Source organism: Phasianus colchicus, chromosome 1 (genome assembly GCF_987193195.1).
Source record: "Phasianus colchicus chromosome 1, bPhaCol1.hap1.1, whole genome shotgun sequence".
NCBI classification, from domain to species: Eukaryota; Metazoa; Chordata; class Aves; order Galliformes; family Phasianidae; genus Phasianus; species Phasianus colchicus.
In genome coordinates, this window is record NC_143436.1 from 113,703,630 (window position 1) to 113,723,565 (window position 19,936).

The 19,936-nt window shown below is 42.3% G+C and overlaps 1 protein-coding gene across 2 annotated transcripts; it reads right to left on the reverse strand.

The window, feature by feature from the left end:
• Window positions 1-1,371: 1,371 nt before the first annotated feature.
• DDX3X (DEAD-box helicase 3 X-linked) lies at window positions 1,372-18,547 on the reverse strand. Of its 2 annotated transcripts, none has more exons than XM_031594586.2 (17): window positions 18,378-18,547; window positions 15,917-15,974; window positions 15,122-15,172; window positions 11,226-11,349; window positions 9,964-10,104; window positions 9,785-9,884; window positions 9,059-9,194; window positions 8,554-8,639; window positions 7,901-7,999; window positions 7,666-7,826; window positions 7,336-7,480; window positions 7,099-7,243; window positions 6,595-6,776; window positions 6,388-6,505; window positions 5,265-5,421; window positions 4,258-4,385; window positions 1,372-3,896 (listed from the first exon to the last, which is right to left on the reverse strand). In XM_031594586.2, exons 1-17 carry the CDS (start codon window positions 18,420-18,422, stop codon window positions 3,814-3,816), a joined length of 1,959 nt encoding a protein of 652 aa, XP_031450446.1. In that variant the 5' UTR covers window positions 18,423-18,547; the 3' UTR covers window positions 1,372-3,813. The 2 variants fall into 2 exon arrangements, with proteins under 2 accessions (XP_031450446.1, XP_031450447.1); XM_031594587.2 differs by having other exon boundaries at window positions 4,258-4,382; window positions 18,378-18,546.
• Window positions 18,548-19,936: the final 1,389 nt, after the last annotated feature.

Genomic DNA, 19,936 nt, shown 5'->3' on the forward strand with positions numbered 1-19,936 from the left:
TTTATGCATGTCTGGCCTACTGTGCTCTTCAGTCACCCAAGTGAATTCTGCCATGCCTATACTGCCTGCAGTAACATTCACTTTGAACAAGCTTCAACCTCAAACAATGAACACAAACCTCTATGCTTGAGGCTCAACTTGCACATCCTACACACCACCTCCAACTACGGTATACTTCAGTTATGTCCCAACTATGGCATTGAATTCCTATAATAATAAACAAGGGGAGAAATAACTGCCAGTTAAGAGCTTTTGGAAGGCAAGTGCGTGCTGCACATCCAGGGACATAGCATGACAACACAAAGCCCTGCAGGATGAAGTTGGTAATTAGTGCAAGTCTAAAGCAGGTAAATTTAGTGTGGTCCACACTCAGTGTGTTCAAAACAGTGAGCCACAAGCAAGCAATGCAGGTAAACACAGCTGTCTCCTCCATGGTACTTCAATACTTCAAAGCACACATGGTCTACTAAGCTGTGTTTCACAAGGCAAGGAAGACTTGCAGATGGGCATCTATGGATACAGGACTACAGGTACACATCACACCTTTACTAATAGAGGGACCAGTCCTCAACCCATACCGTGGATCTGTAGATTTACTTCCGCTCTCTCTTTAAGTGGATTCCTGCTGAGAAAGAGGTCATTTCAGTACAGCATTTAGAATTGTTTCTACAAGAGATGAATATGGACTTGAACATGTGAATCTATTCCTTTCACTGCCACCCCATGGTTATCAGGTGGTTATATCCATGGTTATCCCAGCACACAAGCTCACTCTAGCCTATTCATAGCTCATAATCCCATTTTCTAAAGCTAAGGCAATGAGCACAGATCTGGTTCTACTACCTTATGAAGGCACTGACTCTTTCTGGAGGGAAGATGGACAAATTACCACCCTCCAACTGCGACCCAGTACATATTGCAGCTTTCCTATGCAACTGCACTCTCAACAAGGCTACCAAGCTACTAGCTTGTAAAGGGTGTCACCCACTGATATCTCCACTAAGATGCAGCACAACCACTAGATGAGGTCTGAATACCTACAGCTGAAGAACTGAAGTCTGTGCATAAACTTCAATCAAATTTCATTCATTACAGTTGTACTTGTTACCCTAAAGGAAGGGAAAGGAAATCTGATCTGTCCTGCACCCACTTCAACTTCTTTGGAAGACTTGAACAAGTACCCAACACTGCTAGGCACAGGTAATTCTACACTTGCAACCAAAGCAGTAACCCTGGGTCCAGCTTCCATTTGATAAGCACGCTGATGTGTACCACACTATATTCACCTGCTTCCAGATTTGCATGTGGATGAGACAGCTCAAGCTACATCTCATAAACCAGAAGAGTGACGCTTCACAAATGAATAGACTATGCAGTTCAACTTTTTTATTTTAATAAAATCAAGAATATGCACAGCACATGCAGTGCTAGCATCTAAACTAATACAATAAGCAATTCTAAACCTACAGTGACTTGAAATTCAATTTTCACATTCAGCAAGTTTAAATCCATTCTTGCATATTGTTTTGAATCCTTGTAACTGAACTGAAAGTATTGCTGGCTGATAAAACTTGCTAAAATGCACAAGTCACTGATTACGCCAATACAACAAAGATAACCACATGTTTGAGGATTGCAATGTGCCAGACATTCACTGAAAAAAAAAACACACAACTAAACAAAACTCACGCAACAAACATCTGAGAATCTGGACACTTCACATCAGTGTTTAGAAGTGTTTCATTAATATCTTAAGACAAGTGTATCAAAACCTTGGCATGTTTAATTTTAAGTTGCCAATTTTTGTTTTACTATCAGAAAGTTATGGCTATACTGCCAATGCCGGGTCTGCTTAATTTGACTTAAGAGTTTAATATGACTTAAACATTAAAAGCTCACACTACCCCGAAATATATAATTTCACGCATACGGTGACATTCAACATTCAAGTGCCAGTGTTTTTGTACTGTCTTTTGGTCAAGTTTCTTTAAACTTTCAAAGAATCACTTTTAGGCTTACAAAAATAAATATTTGTCAAAAATGTTCAATAAATATTACACAAAACTAGCAGCAAAAAGTATCTAGAAATCTGTCGTGTGCAAATAGTTTTCTTCCCAGCTATCATTCCCATGGTCCCAAATAAGTTTTAGAATCTATTTCCTTCTCCTTAAACAAGCTGCGTTCAATCTCCAAGAGACAAAATAAGATTGGAAGTTAAAGACACGCACACAAGACATATATAAAATTCTCTGAATGTGCAATAAAAGAAGTATTTTGTAAAAAGTTATGGGCAAAATGTACAAGGGCCTAAACCTAGACTTGAAATAGCACCATAACAAATGACCTCAATACTGTCAAGTGCACCTACTTAATAAAAGTTTTAGAACAAGGCACAATACACTTGAAAAAATCTATTGCACTTTAGGAGATTTTTGCCTTTTTCCTATGCCACTGTAGATTAGAGTTGTCAACTGCTCTGGCCACAAAGTTAGCACAGAAATTCCAAGTGGCTTAGGCATTTTTCTGGTGGACAATACTTATCTTTGGCCAGATTTAGCATAAACAGACTATAAATACAATGGAAACCTATGCAACTAAAACTGACTAAAACTGCACTTCAATAGCAGAATTGAAACCTTGTGCAGTTTATGTACATTTCCAACCTCTGTGATCTCAGGTTTGTTTGTTACTCTTCTGGAGCCATTTTACAAAGTCTACAGTAAGCCAGTTTAACATCTCCACGCAGCTTGAACAGAGTAATGTGAATCTGCATTAAAATAAAGCCTGCTGCATAATTCTTCCTGTTCATACCCTCTTGACCAAAAAACATCAACACTAGCATGCGTTATTAGACCAAAAATTCAGTCAGGCCCTTAAGCAGGACCAATCACTGCCATGGTCAGCCATTCTACCATTTCAATTTCATATGGCAGGCATTTTTAAAAAGTCTAAATAGATGAATTCTCCTAAAAACTATTTCAAGTTATCAGACCTTTAAACGTTCCCTGTAATATTCTGCCCACGTTTGGCTAGCTCACATTAATGATCTGCCTAAATATTGAAAAAGGAATTGCTGTATTTACTTGCATTAACTTCAAAAACAGTGCTTTTAATGTATGCATGTATCCATACATCATCTCATCATGACTGGAATGGCTTATTAAAGGCTATCAGGTTCTAAGTACCTATCCAGGATAGAGTGAGCAAATCAGAACTTTAACTTAGTACAGTTTTGCCACATTAGAAACTAATTGCATTGATATGCTTCAAGATGTTTTTATTTTTCAAATCTGCAGATACCAAAAGCCCTAATGCAGGCTACCGCATAAGTTTTTCTTTGTAATATTATGGATGAATCAGTGATTCCTGTTTAAGTTGTATCACACCTGTGTGCCAAGGTTTGATTTTAGCCCAAGTTCAGTAATTTTTATTTTGTCTAAACAATTGATATCTTGAGCATTACTGAGCCAACAGGACATCAAAATAAAAGTTGTCTAAAGTTAAAGGCACAGTACATTAACAAACAAATGATCCTCAGTCACAAAATTATAAATGCAGTTTTTGGGTGGGGATGGGTGGGAGGGGAGTTAATCCTGACTACAGCAATAGAGTCTTCAAAACCACCTTCAAGATAGGGCTACTTGTTCCTTTGTTTCCATCTTGTGACCTTGAGCTCCCTTAAAAAAAATTTCAGTGGAGAATCACAGCTGGTAATGTACTGCGAGTTCTTGAAGCTACACAAGGTATAGTCTGGCTAAGTTACATGTGGTTTCCATATTAGCTTGTTTGGTAGGTTATCTGCTGCAAGCAGATTCAGTTGCCCCACCAGTCAACCCCCTGGGAGTTATAGTTTCCTCCATATCCATCACTGTTGTAGAAGCCTCCATAACCACCACCTATGAAAGGCAAGAGAAAGTGATGCTTAATTAACCTGCTAAAGGTAACTTGCACCCTCACAACAGAAAACAGCCCAGGGCACAAACAAGACATCTACTGTCCATTAAAGAAACCCACCCCAGAAGCTTTGCTACATGTAAACAAAACCAAACATACAGGTTGCAAACAAACAAAGATACATATACTGTGTGCTAATACAGACCCAATAAGGATGCTGAACTTCACATACAACATACCAGATGACCTCTAATATTTACTGCAATAATATTACCTGCATAACTTCCAGAAGTACTAGCATATCAAGTATTCTAAAGTATTGTATTTTGTAGCTGCCAGTCACACCTGCCCTCTTTTTCTTACCTCCAAATCCTCTGCTGCCACTTCCTCCACTACGGCTGCTGGTTGATCGACTGCTGTTAAAGCTGCTGCTGCCAGCACCACTACTTGTTCGGTAGTCTCTGGCACCAAATCCTCCACTAAACCTACTGCTTAAGAAAGAAATAAAAATGCTTTAGTCAGTGATATTTTAAGTACTGTAAGCTCAAACACAAGGTTTCTTCAACTCGGGTTACAGTTGCCCAACAATCAGTGCAAATGATGATTCCCGTGTTCTTTTTAACGAATACCCCACTGCTATCTAGGAAGGACTTCCAATGTAGCAAAGGAAGATTTACTGTGTGTGTTCAACTCGTCACGTTACACTACAAATTACTTTATCAGGACCTAATAAGATTTAATTCAGTACAACCTCTGTTCCATAGGGTTTTTAAGTGATAGTTTCAGTGATTCATTTAAGCCCATTTTTTTCATTGTAGAACAGAACAACCACCTTCTAAGCACGTTTCTGATGAAAAACAACTAAAATTCAACAAGGTCTAGTCACACTGGCTAAACTGAAAGAAAATGTGATGGTTCCCTGTCCTTATTATTTTAAAGCCACTAGCACAGTTTGCTCCAATTTATAGGACACTTTTCAGCTTCCTGTAGCAAAACTATTTCACAAGTGTCACATCTGCACATTACCTTATACTTTTTTTTTAATGTTAATAAACAAGCATTACCATCTCCCTAGCCTCTCAATAGGTGCTCAAGAACAACTGTGGCTCACACCATTAAGAATTTCTCTCAAATGTTTAGATGCTTTCAATGAGTTGTAGAGCTATTTCTGCTGGCAGCTGTTAGCAGTATCTAGTTGTTAGCTTAAAAGGAAAATATTACTGTACAGAACAGGCATTAAGCTGTAACCTCTGGATGAAGAGGACACCAGCAAGCACTGGCTTGTACTCCTCAAAAATTAACTGCTTTTAGATAGAACTGCCCCTCACAAGTCATTAAAATCCACCTTTAGCCAAAACTCTCAACATTACCTCTTAGATCGCCCACGGCTGCCACCTCCTTTGTGATGCTGTTCGTAAGCCATGTTTTCCAGCCAAGATGGAACTTCTTGCTTAGCCTCAACAAGAAGATCAAGTAAATCCTTGGTGATGTTTATATTTCTCTCATTGAAGAATGAGGTGGCGAGACCTGAGGTACACATTAAATTTTAGCCCCACATGAAGTAGATACACTACATCATTTAATCCCATTCCATATTCCACTTGTTGTGACAAACACACCACATTCTCAAACTCAACTAATGAAGAGTATTAGAATTATCTGAACAGAAACTGTTCATTTTTCCACCACAGCCACTCACACAAATCTCCTATTTACTGACAGACACTGAAGACAGATATCTATCTTACCTATGGTATCAAGTCTTCATTTAATAGCAAAAAAAACGCTGTCTGAAAGAACTGGTTTCTTTCTACACTGGCTAGACCACAGTTAAAGATTATATACTGTGGAAGCACTGCATGATTTGACAGAAAGTATCATCAAAATACTCTACTTAATGCCACCTGTCTTCACAAGCATTAGTTTTCAGTGGCACTTACTTTGTCTGCATTCTAATAGTAATACAGGTGAAGAAAACCAGAATTCTAAATATGCTGAGACCTCATGTAGTTATGTAAGTAGAAGAAAGTACTGGAAGAAAGCTGCTCAGAGACCATTCACAGCCCATCCTTCCTCAGGAAGGCATGTGATCCCCTAGAAATATTCTTACAAAGCAGAAAGTTAGGAGAAGCTTACTTGAAGCCTATTCTAAGTATTCTACATCTTTATATTCCCTTTTGAAGGGATTTTTGAAACTCAGAAATCTGCAGGAGCGAAAATAGAACTCTCCGGAACCAAGCTAAAAACAGACTGCTAGTATACAGCTTTAGCTATTAAGTACTCTTCACTTATTTTTCCAGTTGTAAGTAACAGCAAAACACCTCCAGAATTCCAATGAAAAAAAGCTGCACTCCATACTGCAGTTTCCTAGCAATGCTGTCTGGGCACAAAAAGCATGAGGGCTCCTTTCAAGTTCCGCATAGCTTCAAGTTGCTATTTATCCAATACCACTACACCCCCCAAAAAAGTCAGGTACTACATGTCTGTACTTACCAAGGTTTCCTACACGGCCTGTACGACCAATACGGTGCACATATTCTTCAATGTCACTTGGCAAGTCAAAGTTTATGACGTGCTTTACATTTGATATATCCAGTCCTCTTGCTGCTACCTAGTAGTTAAAAGAGCAAAAAACAATCCCTGAACTGAGTTCAATGAGATAATATGCCTACTAACTCAAACTTCAAAAACTGAACTTACAGCTGTGGCTACAAGAATTGGGCTCTTGCCCGAACGGAACTGATGGAGTGCTTCCTCTCGGTCTCTCTGAGAACGATCTCCATGTATACTTGTACAGGCATATCCTTCGTGGTAGAGGAAGTCCTCAAGAGCATCTGCTCCCTTTTTAGTTTCCACAAACACCAGAGTCAAAGAATCCTTGCCTAAGAATAGATGAACCACAAGCTTACAAGAGAAAAGCTTTACAGATGAATATATCACAGTCTGGAGAAAGGCAGCTTTACCTCTCTGCTTCCAATTACTCTAAACTGAAGACCTGCTTTCTTATTTTCTATTACTGGAAGAGTTTTCATCAACATTAAACCACTATTCAGCCAATGCAAGACATTCACTGCATGCTGAAGAAATATAAGAGGTACTACTTTCCTCCACCTACCTACTCAACCCAAGCTCTCATTATTTTGAGCTGTCAGATTTGCCTCATCTTAAATGGCATTACTCACTTATCTAAAATTAATAATTTACCTGTGGCATTTAGCAAGTCAAGCAGAAATGATCGTTTGTCCAACTCTTCCACCCAGACTACTTTCTGTGTGATATTCTCAGATGTAGAACCTACTCTGCCAACAGCCAGGAAGATATATTCATCAAGGAAGTCACGAGCAAGCATCTAAAGAAGGAAAGGCAAAAGATCAGCATTTTTCCTCCTTTCAGAGGTAGGATCAGACTAAGCGTTAAAGCATTTGAACTTCCATGTAGTACCTGGATTTCCTTGGGGAAAGTAGCACTGAACATCATGGTATGACGAACCCCCTTCGGCGGCATTGTATCTTGTTCAACAATTCGTCTAATCTGAGGTTCAAAACCCATGTCAAGCATTCTATCAGCTTCATCAAGCACTAGGTATCTGAAGTAATAAAAAGAGGTTTTTTTCAGATGGTTTTAGAGGTGCAACTCACTACACACATTGGACTACATTTCTCAATCAGACATTTACAGTTTGAATGCTAGATCTCAGAAGTTATCATCTCAAAAGGAATTCAGTTTCATGTCAGCAACTCATTAGGTGATGGACAGAATCACTTCACTTACTTGCAAAAATCCAGTCCAATCTTTCCCCTCTCCATCATATCAACCAGTCGACCTGGAGTTGCTACAAGCAAGTGACATCCACGTTCTAAGTCACGTATTTGTTGCCCAATGTCTGCACCACCATACACAACACAGGGACGAACTCTGGAACGGTATGCAAACTACAAAACAAGTAAGTCAGTGCTAAGAAGAACTATACATGAGCTATCCTATTCTAATGAACTCCTAGACATACCTTCCTGGCCTCCTCATAGATCTGCACAGCCAGTTCTCTAGTTGGAGCCAAGACCAGTGAGATTGGATATTGCTTACGGCGTCCATACCTTCCATTCTCCTGGAACAGGAAAAAAAATCCCAGATACAGGGCAAATTAAAATACTGCCTGTTGTCACTGAGCTTCTCTTCACAAGAAAGCAAACAGTTGAGCATCAGCTTGTTTTACATACTGCATCTGACTGCCCTGCTGCAGTGCCTAACATTAAACTTTTGGTTAATATGTTAACAGTGTAACTGCAGCACAAGCTTGTCCTCTAAAACCTGTATCAACACCTACAACTAAGAGTAAGCCTGCCCATGGAAAACAAGACATGTACTGCCTTATCTTAAAACCTACAATGTAAACATGTCATGTTCACCAAACAATTTTTTCAGTAGCAAGGAGCTACTCATAAAGGTCCTTCAAAAAAATTGTTCCTCCCCTTCCGAGGAGGAAAAAGTAACAAGTCGCTCCATGCTCAAGAAAAGGCTTCAGAAAGGTGAGAAACTCCCTTCATCTACCCAAAATAATGATGATAGCTCAACTACTGCATCCAGTAGCAGACATCAGTATATGAAGCAAACGCATATATTGGACTCAGCTTCTTCAGGACTAGGTAATAAAATACTTGCCTTCATAGCTCTCAAGGCATCACCAGGTCCATCTGCATAGATCTGGCTCAATATTGGTAGAAGAAACGCAGCAGTTTTCCCAGACCCTAATAGATACAATTTAGTATTATTAGTTATTTTTAAAGCTATCATACTGTTATCTACTGGACATAGTCCTGTACCATAAACATTCCTAGCATCATCTCTGCTAGGTATACAGACACTGCACAAGCCATCTGAGTGTATTTCTCAGCCAGAAAAGTTGTTGACACAAGACTATCTATTAATGAGCACTGCTGAAGTGAATTAGGGCATTAACAGCTCTCTAAGGACACAGTAACACGCGTGCCTGACAAGGTACATGCAAAACAATGGCAAGACCAAGCTCATTATTTCCAACAGTTATTCCTATACATTCCAAACAATAGGTTTACTGCCTTAAGGAAACCTTGCCCACAGCTTCAAGAATGCAAGAATCTATTCTCATTGACAGAGACTGAGTAATAAGCAATAGTTACAAACTTACCTGTCTGAGCACAGGCCATCAAGTCTCTCTTTTCTTTAATAATAGGTATTGCATGTTTCTGGACTGGAGTAGGACGAGTGTAACGTGTGAGCTCAATGTTTCCCATAATAATTTCTCCCATATCAACATCACTGAACTGCAAAATATTTTAAAAGATTAAATCTGAGATTCTTACCCTTTGTCTCTCCCTGAACAAGCCACTCAGTCCAAGCAGGTTTTTGAACAAGCCACTCAGTCCAAGCAGGTTTTTTCATAAAATACTTTTTGTTTTATTTCTTCCTACAGAAGTTGCTTATAAAGGTCAGATACTAAAGAATCAGTTAACTGGGAACATGGTACCAACTCAGTCCAGCCACACAAGTCATTCTTAAAACGCCAACTAAGCCCCAAATGCAAATTACATTAGCCATACATGCTTAACACCTCACTTAGAGGCAATGTTTAAACAGCTGCTGCAAACTAGCACCTCCAAGTACTTCCACTACTTACTTACATATTTACTATTTAAAGATACATCATATAGTTAAGCCAGAGGCATTAACTTTATACAACCTCTCCTATGTCTCAGTTCATTATATATAGGTCCCCTGCTAAAAAAAACCACATCTTTGCCATAGGAAAGCAAAACAGTGCTTTCTTTGCTCCCTAAATGTAACACAGCAAAAATCAAAGTTTCACATGCAAAACTGTCAAAATTAGACAAATCAGATTGGAAAAAAAACTTACACTTTCAATATGTGGAGGACAATTGCTGCCTGTTGCTTCAACAGGAATATCATCATATTTCTCAAAGTTAATGCCAGTATTGCTTCCTGAAAAGAGCTCTCTGAAAGTAGAAATAAAAATGTATTTATTAGATGAATCAATTAGCACTATCACTTGCATTGTCTAGATCTATTACTTACTGTTCCAGGCGTTCACTTGGGGGAAGAGGCTTTGACCAGTCATCTTCATCAGACTTGTCACACCAACGGCTATTTCCACCACGGTCAAATCTACCGAAGCCACTCCTATCATAGTCGCTACCTCTTCCTCGCTCTTCATACCTAAATACAGCACCAGTGTTAGGCCACCACCACAGGAACAAAATACCAAAGCTGTTATCATCTAGCTGAATATGGTCTGTATGTTAGATACGCAACCATAGGACAATGAGATATTGAAACTGACCTATTAAGTAAGATGATTTTAGCCCTATTTAGAATAATGTTACCTAGTCTTATATATTACAGACAGGAAAAGTTTGTTCCTATTACTAGCTTAGTAGCTTAGTTTTAACTTAATACATTGAAACTTAAAATGAACACTCAGTATTTTAAGCACAACGTGAACTGCAGCTGCTTTTTTTCCCCACTTAAGTTTCTCAGTCCTGTTTTTTTGTTGTTTTCATAGGAAACTTCAAATGAATCTCTTGTGAGATGCTATTTGGTACTCCCCCCTTTCACAGTGCCTCATGTTATATTCATCTTCCAAGCCCAAAACAGTTCCCCAAAGAACTTGAATTTGTTCCCCTACTCCTCCCCACCACATTATAAAACTAGATCTCTCAATGAACACGTCACATTCCCAACTTTATCAAGAGTGAGCTCACCTGTGTTACTGACTTAGAAAGAAGGTGGAAAAAGTCCTTACCTCAACTGTTTAGATTTTGGCCTGGTAAATCATGTTTGAGAAAAGTCTGGATACAGGACTACCACCGTCAGCCTTACTAGTTGACAAAGGTCACTCACCACACTTGTGCATACAACGCATGATGTGTGTAAGACTGATCAAGTAAGGTAGAGAACCTGCAAGAGTCTCACCCAGGTTTATTAACTACACTTTTTCAACAAAAAAAATGGAAAAAAAAGTCAGTTCTGATGTATTTTATGTGCTCCTAACAGCTCTTAATGAATTTCTGGTAGTAGTGGCCACCCATCTAAAACTTCATTGATGACACGGAAAGTCAGGAAGTCATGACAATTTCAGGAGTGGCTGGTGATGGGCTATAAGGCACATCTTCTACAACATGCAAGATTCCCATCATTTAATTCCTACAGCTATGAAGTAGGAAGATGGGAGAGGGAATCTCCACACCTAGAACTCCATTTTAAACAGCAACATTATGTATGTGCCACTAGAACTGCAACAGACTTGAAATTCAACACCTATACAAATAAGCACTTGCCTTCCTCCTCTTGATCCATTTCCACGGTCAAAGAAGCTTGATTTTGCTCCACGGTCGGACCGTGCACCAAAGCTGCTGTATGCATCCTTGTCTCTGCTAGAACTCCAGCCACCGCTATCAAAACCTAGTAGAGAGACAGTATTTTGAGCCATGCATTACACAGTCCAGGCTTTTGTAAGAAAAGTGTCTGTCCAATAAGTCTACACTGGAAGATCTACATCATTTCAATACTGGCAGTCTTTAAAAACAAACAGACAAGGCTTGCTCAAACAGGCACCACATATTTCTCATTGCCAATCAAACTTGCTGAAGCACCTCCGTGAATGCAGAAACAGTACATTTAAAACAATGCACATACATCACTACTAGTATTTGTCTTCCTCCGGAAAGAGGGTCATAAAGGCAACAGAGGTCACGGTGCATTTGAGTAACTTCAAACTGAGAAATCCAATATGGCTGGAGGATTCTGAATTGCCTGAGGCTACACAAAGTTAGATGTCTTATTTATACTAAATAGATACAAATTGAATCCATTACATTAATGACTGCTTTTGGGATGACAATAGTTTAAGTAACAGAAAGCAGGGAACTCTACTATATCAGAATAAAAAAAATTCAGAAAACATCCAGAAGACAACCCTAATTTTCTCCACAGCTTCAACACAAGTTCTTCACAGCATGTTTCATTTTTGTGAATTTACCAGGCCTCTGGTGGTGTTTACTCAGGGGACAGAAAATGAACAGAAGCACTGGTACAAAACAAAAAAATTTATGTCTAGAATATAGATCTAGAAGCTTAACTTTCCAAAGTTTAAAAATAAGATCCAACCAGAGTCTTAAATACTGAACTTAGAAAGAATAAGTAATCCTACCAGTAAAAAAACCTTTTGCAAATTCTGCAGCACAAAAACAATGAAGACTTGTACAACACACACAACAGAAACAACTGTGACAGCAAAATTACTACAGAAAAAAAATCTGTGGAGATTCTATCCAACACATTTCTCCCAAGGAGATGATAACATCTAATGAAGTTCTGCAGCTTCTGCACCAACGTAGCAACTACTGCTTTTCATTTTAGGTCACACTGTTTTAACAGCAATCACGGTTACATCACTTGAGAAGTTGTCATGCAAATAAGCAATCATTAGTTTTTTGAAAGGAAAGAAGTTCTAACATTTTTTCATTTGATCTACTATAGATTAACTCAGACTTCAAATACCTAAGCGTAGCTTTAAGAATGTTCAACAAGAATGCCATCTGACAGAACATATCAGTATTATCAAGAAAAACTCTGAGCTCTATGTACAGTACCTTGAACTGCTGAAAAGCAGAATTGCCACTAATTAACCTAAATAATTTTGAACGCATTATCTCCTGCAGCTCTGTGTTGTCCTGCTCTCAGAAACAAAGCTGGCACTATCAGTGTCACAACCTCAAATGGACACATCCTCAGGTCTATGGAAGTTATGCTGAAACTTACCTAACAGAAAAATGCACCATAAGATTTTGGAACAGAAATACTCTAGACCTTTTAGCCTTCTTCCCCAGCCAATACCTCTTTAAATCCAGAGGACACTCAGCTCTTCGCATAAAAGAAAAAACTGTTATGTTTAAATCACTGAGTCCACTGCCTTAAGCAATTTCTTACATAGTCATGAGTATATTGTGCAACATTAATAGCCTCTCTGTATTACCGCACCATAATCAGCTACAGAGGAAACTGAGAACCCCAAGCTAGAAACTACATACCAGCTGTTCCAAAAACACATCTTAAGGGAACAGCACACAGAATAAACTAACAATTCCTCTTCCATCTGAATGCAGCATTACTTTAAAGCTTTCATGAAAGTTAAGGGCATGGCTTGTGTGAATTCTACTGGGACATCAAAATACAGCTGAACACTTCTAAGGCTGCACTCAAGACTTTCCTTATATGGTCAAATAGTGCTGCTATTCAAACACTGCTCTGCCTGTTGCTTGCTAACACGTACAAACACCTTTCAGAAGCTGCAAAGGACTTTTAATCAAAAGCTAATATACAGAAAAGTTTTTTTTTTTTTTAAGTAGTTAACTTGTGTTTGTTGCATACAACTAAATACTGCATTACAGACCTGAAGCCATGCAATAGCTCTACTGTCACCTCATAGCAAAGATGATACACACTTTGCTACAATACACCAGCACTGAACTGGTTTTCTCCACTTCACTATTACAAACTTCCCATCACAAGGAGTCAGGAGGAATCCAGTGATAGAGAGTTCTAAACAGTTTCAAGGAAGTTTCTAAGCAACAGGGTACCAATGGAAGTTGATATCCTGTAATAACTAGATTTACCACACTGCTTGTTCAAGCTGAGCTTCTCAACTTCTTTACCTTTCTGCAAGGTGACCTTTTAGTGCCTACATTATCAAATGAATGGCATGAATGAAAAAATCCAGTTACACCATGAATACTCCTATGATCTTCAAGTCAGTCAGATACAAAGGGCAACAGTCATGCTTCTCTTACTTCAAAGGAGAACTCTGTACACTGTAGAGTTCAAATATCTAGCAAAACAAGATGGTCTCTGTTTCAAAGTAGGTTTTTTTTTTTTGAGAGCAGCTCTTAATATGGATGTTTTTACATATCATGTTGCTCAAGGCAACATGAAAATACCTCTGTATCCAGTGTTCCCCAGAATTTTTGTTTCTCCTTTCTTGCAAACAAAGTTCCTCCTGGGTTGATCTATGAGATTTCCTCCAAGGCTGCTCACATTTGAGACTTAAGTTACTCAGAATTTCAAGAGAACTGTGCTTCCAAAGCTTCCCTGCTCTCTCCCCACCTAAGTCAGCTTGTTACAGCCTGTTCACATCAATTAGTGCCTTAGGCCAACTTAATGCCTGTTCAATATTAAAAGTTCCCTTTTCCATCTTCACATTTCTAATCTGTTTCTTCAAGTGGCAGAATATTTGTTTTAGTAATTAAGCAGCTCCAAAAGAACTTCAGAAGGTATCAGCATGCATTTCAATACTCTCCTACCCGCTCCTTCAAGGGAGAGACCTGCACCATAAAGACAACCTTTCAAAGTCCCATTGTTTTAAAGGTCCGAGGTTTAAAATTCAAGCTATGAGAAGTTTCTATGACTTCTTCAATTTGTAGCATAGTACAACACTTCAGTTTATCTGAAGTCTATTTAAAAGAACATTTCCTCTAGCAACTGTTATCTACACAATACATTATCACTGTATCTGATACAAACTACAAAGCTCTGAAATCTTTCTCCAAAATAGAGGTCATTATTTCACTGAAGCACCCCATGAAACACTTTATCGTCTTTTATCCTAAAAGTAAAAAGTTTGATTTTTTCAGTGCAGTCCTTCTGTACAAAAACACTGTTCAAGCATTTCATGTTTCATACTCCAGCATTCCATCTTGCTTTTTGCAACCACTTTTGCAGATTTCCATTATAAGGCAACATCTGTAATTGTTTTGTTCCTCCCACACTAATGTGTGTGTAGAGCATCCATTTATGATGCAAAACTGTGCTATTTGCTCATAGTAACTAGTTACTCTAAATTTCAAATCAGTCAATAAAATAAAAATTGGTGCTTCCAAAGAAGTTTAGTATTTTATACTCATGATTACAATGGTAGATAAATAGTCTTCAACTTGCTTCTGTCACTTACATGCTTGATAAGATAACAAAGACATTTTGCCTATCAAACACCAAACTCAAGCTTAGAACATCACCTGGAGATGGAACCAACAGCAGCACACTGAAAATAGGCAGCAAAGTTGGTGTTTTGTGCCAAAGAGTCGAGTAGCCTGCAGAGTCACTTTTAACAATAGTGCCAAAAAACCTTTAACGCCTCAAACAATCAGTTACAAACACTGCCTCTATTTCTCATACATACCCTGTTTGGAAGCTTCCCTGTTCCTTAAGTGAGGAGGAATGTATCTGCCTTCTGGAGAACAAAAGAAAGACAGTGTTAAAGATAATGTTATATACTGCTTATAACTTTATAGATAACAGCCTTTTCAACTATGCTATTCCAACACTGGTACTCACAGTATTACTGTGAGTTATTTTTCCTTCCCTTTGACCCAACCATCCCACTCAGTTCAGCTTAGATCTAACCAGAAGCCACATGCAATTGCCTCTGAATAGCATTCTTCATTTACAATCCAGAAGCATCTGGATTGTTAAGCAGCATAAAACAGAATGCAGCAAGCACGTGCTAAATGGGATCTCCCTGAAGATTCTCCTCTTAACATACTGCAGTCTGTCTGGCATGCCAGATAAGTGCTGTTTCTACCTAACAAATCTCAGTTAGAGCAGGTAACCACTAAAAATTTTTACCTCTGACGCTGCAACACTAGCTGAATGTTTTGGTAAGCCAGGTCACCAAATTATTACTACAGTTACTGGTCTCAGCTGTTTGACCAGAGGCCACAGAAAATTTGGGAATCTGGATTCTCTCAAATTGATTCAGTACTTAAAAGCACTACCAAAACACTCAAGTTACACAATCACTGCAATTAAGTGTTCCTGTCTGAAATATGTAATTTTAAAGCAGGCAAGTAACTAGTAACCTCCTTGCATTTCCCCAAAGTCTGTACATCTTGATGAAAAGATTACTTTTGCAGGTACCAAAGCCTCCCCTGTTTTAAAAACTTCCTACACGCTTTAAGAACTCGCATGTACTTACTGCTTGTAGCGGTTCCTTCACTCTGGGAGTCTGAGGAATTCAAGTCTAGACCAGAAAACTGGAAAGAATAAAATAGCTGAGTAAATATCAACGTGTTACATCATGAATTTAAGCTAAGATGCAAAAAGCTCATCTGCAGATCAAGAGCAGATTTCTGAGAAGTGAATGCTGCAAAGGAATTTATTTTTGTTATGTTTCCTGTAAAGGAGAATAACCAATACTATAATGTTCAATACCACAGTAACAGCAGAACTAAGTATCATCTTTGGACGTCCTCAAAGCCACAAATAAACACCCACCAAAAAGCCAGCAAGGCCTGAAAACTACTGTATACCCACGAAATCAAGTACTGCTGACTTGCTTAGTGCACTAAATAAGGGCTGAGCAGGACCTAAAATGGTCTCCCAGTCCACTGAAATGCATTTTGACTGAGGTCAGGTTTTTCGGGGTTCTTTCTGAAACATTAATACAATCACAATCATTCAAGTGCCCAACTGCTACTGCTTCATCTGTAGAATTAAATTTTTGATTGCATTAACATGAGTAAGACATCAGCATCTTCATGTCAGAAGCAGTTTCTGCTCCCAGGACAATAGGCCATTTCCTCCCACCCTTGTTCCTGGCAAATACAACTTCTCGTTTGCTTTCTGCAAGCTTTGTTTGCAGCCTTCAGCCTACCAAAGCGTGTTTCAGTTTAAGCGCATTCAGGTCAGCAGAAGGCAATCCACGCACACAAAGCGGCAGCTTACTGTAGTTGTTTACATACACGGCACAATGCAGAACTTATTAGCGGAGCTGAAATACATTTGAAAACAACTGAATTTTATGCGAGGCCAACTGCACTGCACATCTTCCAACACAACTGGAGTCAATCCAAATCAAACATCATCCTTCAAGATGTCCGGCACAGTGGTGACAGTCTGATGGTTGGACTAGATAATCTTAAAGGTCTTTCCCCTCTTCAACGATTGTCTGATTCTATTATGCACGCTATTATTCGGATTCTTGAAATAAATGCTCCGATGGGGTGCCTTGGATCACTCTCTGTAAAAGCTACTTCTGCTCTTTATCTGATCCCAGCATCAAAACGAGGTAAAAATATTTCCTGGGGTATTCATTAAGAAGCAAACCGTGGGTATAAGGAGGAAGAAGCGGGCAGATGAGAGGATGGCCGGCGCACACCCCGGCAGCTCTGGGAGATGGCGCAGGGCCGGGGCCGCCATCTCAGTGCGGCGGTGCAGCCGGCACTGCGGGCTGGGATTTTCGGCGCAGCAGGGAGCAGCCGCAGCCCGCCCAACTAATCCGGCTGCCGGCACCCGTCACGTGCTATATCTCCAGGGGGGGGGAAAGGGGGGAGGGAAAGGGGAGGGAACCGGCTCCCTGACCTACTTCGCCCCAGAGCCGTGGCTGCCCGAAACCCTCCAGGCTCCGAGGGCTATTTCTGCCGTTCCGTGCCCGCTCGAGGCCCCGCTACAGAGCCGCGGTCTCCTCCCCACCCCCCCGCTTCCCTGAGGGTTAGGTAACTATCCGTCCCCAGCTCCACGCAGGGGCCTGACTCCGCCCCGCAGGAGGGGGGGGGGGGGGAGGAAGGGAGGATGGAAGACGTAAGGAGAAAAAGAAAAAAAAAAAAAAAAAGCACAACAACACCGCGGGGTCGAGAGCCGCCCGCGCAGCGCCGCCGCTCTGAGCGCAACTGCGTCACCGGGGCCCACCGGGAGGAGCGGGCGAGGCGCCCGCCGCGGGGCCGCGCTGCCGCAGCCCGAACAAAGGCGGCCGCGAGCGCCCCCCCTTCCCCGCCCCCACCCCCCCCTCCGCGGGGGCGCCAGCACAAAGCGCCCCCACCCCCGCCCGGCTCCGTCACACGCACAATGGCCGCCATTGAGCCAGCCTCCTCCCTACTCCCTACCCCCCTCCTCCCCCTTTCCTCGCAGCCGTTCCCCGCCGCCGCCGCCAGGGGTCCCGCCGCGTTACCATCGTCGCTTCCCCGGCACACAAAAGCCGGGAGCGGAGCGTGGCCAGGAGGAGGCCGCAGGGGCACGCGGGGATGTAGCTCCTCCCGCCCGGTGCTGGTGGTGATGGTGCTGTTGGCGGGCCGGCCGTCCCCCCCCCCCCAACCCCCCCTTCCCCCTGACTCTCCGCGGGGAAAAAGGGCCGCACGACGGGAACTGCGCAACAACCGAACGCGCCACAAACCCCCCGCGCCGCGCGGGGAGGGGGGGCACCCGAGAATACACCGGGGGGGGGGGAGGGGGAGGGGGAAAGAGAGCAATAAAACAAAATCACGACGCAGCCGCCGCTGATCGCACAGCCAGCCCCGCGTGCGCCCCTCACAACGCACGCCGCCGCCCCCCCGCCTTTCTTCTCCTCCTACTCCACCCCCCCCCCCCCCCCCAACATCCCGATTAACGGAGCGCCCCTCCCCCACCCACTTCCCGGCCCGTTCCCGGGGCCCGTCCCTCACCTGCTGGTCTAGACTGAGGGCATTTTCCACCGCCACATGACTCATAACGAGAGATCGTCTCGGGGTGTCCCGCTCCGCCTCAAGAAATTCAGATTCGCCGGGCCGGGAACTCGCCGCCGCTGCCGCTCGTTCACCACGAATCGCTTTCCTGACTGAACACCCCCCGCCTCGGCCCCGGCCTTTATATAGTCCCCGCCCGCCCGGCGGCGCGCGCTGACCTCAGCGCGCACGCTACGCCCCGCCCCCCCCCTTTCCCTGCTCCTGCGCGGCGCTGTTGCGAGAGAAACCGACCGCGCTGCGCCGGCGGCGAAAGGAGGGGGAGTTATCGCGAGATCTGCGTGCGTCTCTATAGCTTAGATCTGGACGAAGGGAGCTCCGGCGGTGTCGCGAGATTTCGCGCGCCGGGGCCGCCGGACTCTCTGGGATTCCGGCGGCGACACCGCGAGGTTTCTTGCTGACGGCCCGCTCTTCCCCCACGTCTTGCTCACCCTGGAGGGGCGTCCGCTAGTTCTCGCGAGATCGCGGCGCCCCCCTGCCTCTAACCCCCTCCTTTTGTTCGGCATGCTCGCGAGAGCGCCCGCTGCGCGCGCTCTGAGATGTCTCTAGAAGGAGTCGGATTCTAGGTCACGTGGCCGTCCCTGCCGGCGCCCGCCGCCATCTTGTGCGCTTGCCCCTGTGCAGTGGCGCAGGTCCTAATGGAGGCGCCGCAGGGCCGCCTTGCCGGGCCTGAGCGGGGCGTGGGAAGGAGGAAGGATCCAGTAATGGCACGCTGTGGTGTTTTCCCGGCTTGAGTGTCACCTGGACCGGGAAGGGGGGACAACAGTCGGCGGGGGAGGGGCTGCTTCACTAGGTAAACTGGCCTCATATCTCTCCAACGCTAAACCCCTTTGGTGTGCCACACACCAACTTGTGGCTGCACCTGCTGGTCTGTACAGTGTTAAATCACACTGACTGCCTGGTAGCACATAACTGAGCTACCCACCCCAACGTGCTGAGGTCGGGGGTCAGCATTAGTTACTGTGATACCACCTTTCTTCCTCACAAGCCTTGTTAAGCTGTCAGATTCAGTAATATGCTGAGGTCATCAGTATGCAGTGACTTTTATCAAGTTACCCCATTATAACCTCAGAAGGCTCCACCTTGCCCTCATCAAGGCAGAAGCCTACTGTTAGCCTGTAAAACACCAGTCAAATAATAACCATCCAGACTCCTTTTCACTGCTTAAAAAGAAAAAACACCTCCAGTACTCTATCCATCACATTACAGCCTGGTGACACAATAACACTCGAGCTGTTCCCTTAAATTTGGGTCAGTAAAGTACTGACAAGCGTGTTACATTATCAGGACACCTCAGGCTATAAGGTCACAGGGCAAAGGAAATAAGATTTGTTTGTCCTTTATACAAACATAGCAATTACTCCTCTATTTTTCTCATCTTTGGCAGCCTGCCTCTTTCAACAACAATAAAAAAGTAGAAGGAAGATATCTGTTCTAAAAATCTCAGCTAGTTTCACTGTGGGATTTAAAAGCAAAATGAAACCTTTTTGCAGTATTCACAC

Bases quoted from the DNA above. Each gene is read 5' to 3' on its own strand.
- DDX3X (XM_031594586.2), bottom strand. From the start codon at position 18,422: ATGAGTCATGTGGCGGTGGAAAATGCCCTCAGTCTAGACCAGCAG. The intron at 8,640-9,058 runs GTAAGTTTGTAA...TGTATCTATTAG, and splicing joins GATGGCCTGTGCTCAGACAG to GGTCTGGGAAAACTGCTGCG. The intron at 5,422-6,387 runs GTAAGTACAGAC...TGTGTACCTCAG, and splicing joins AGGCCGTGTAGGAAACCTTG to GTCTCGCCACCTCATTCTTC.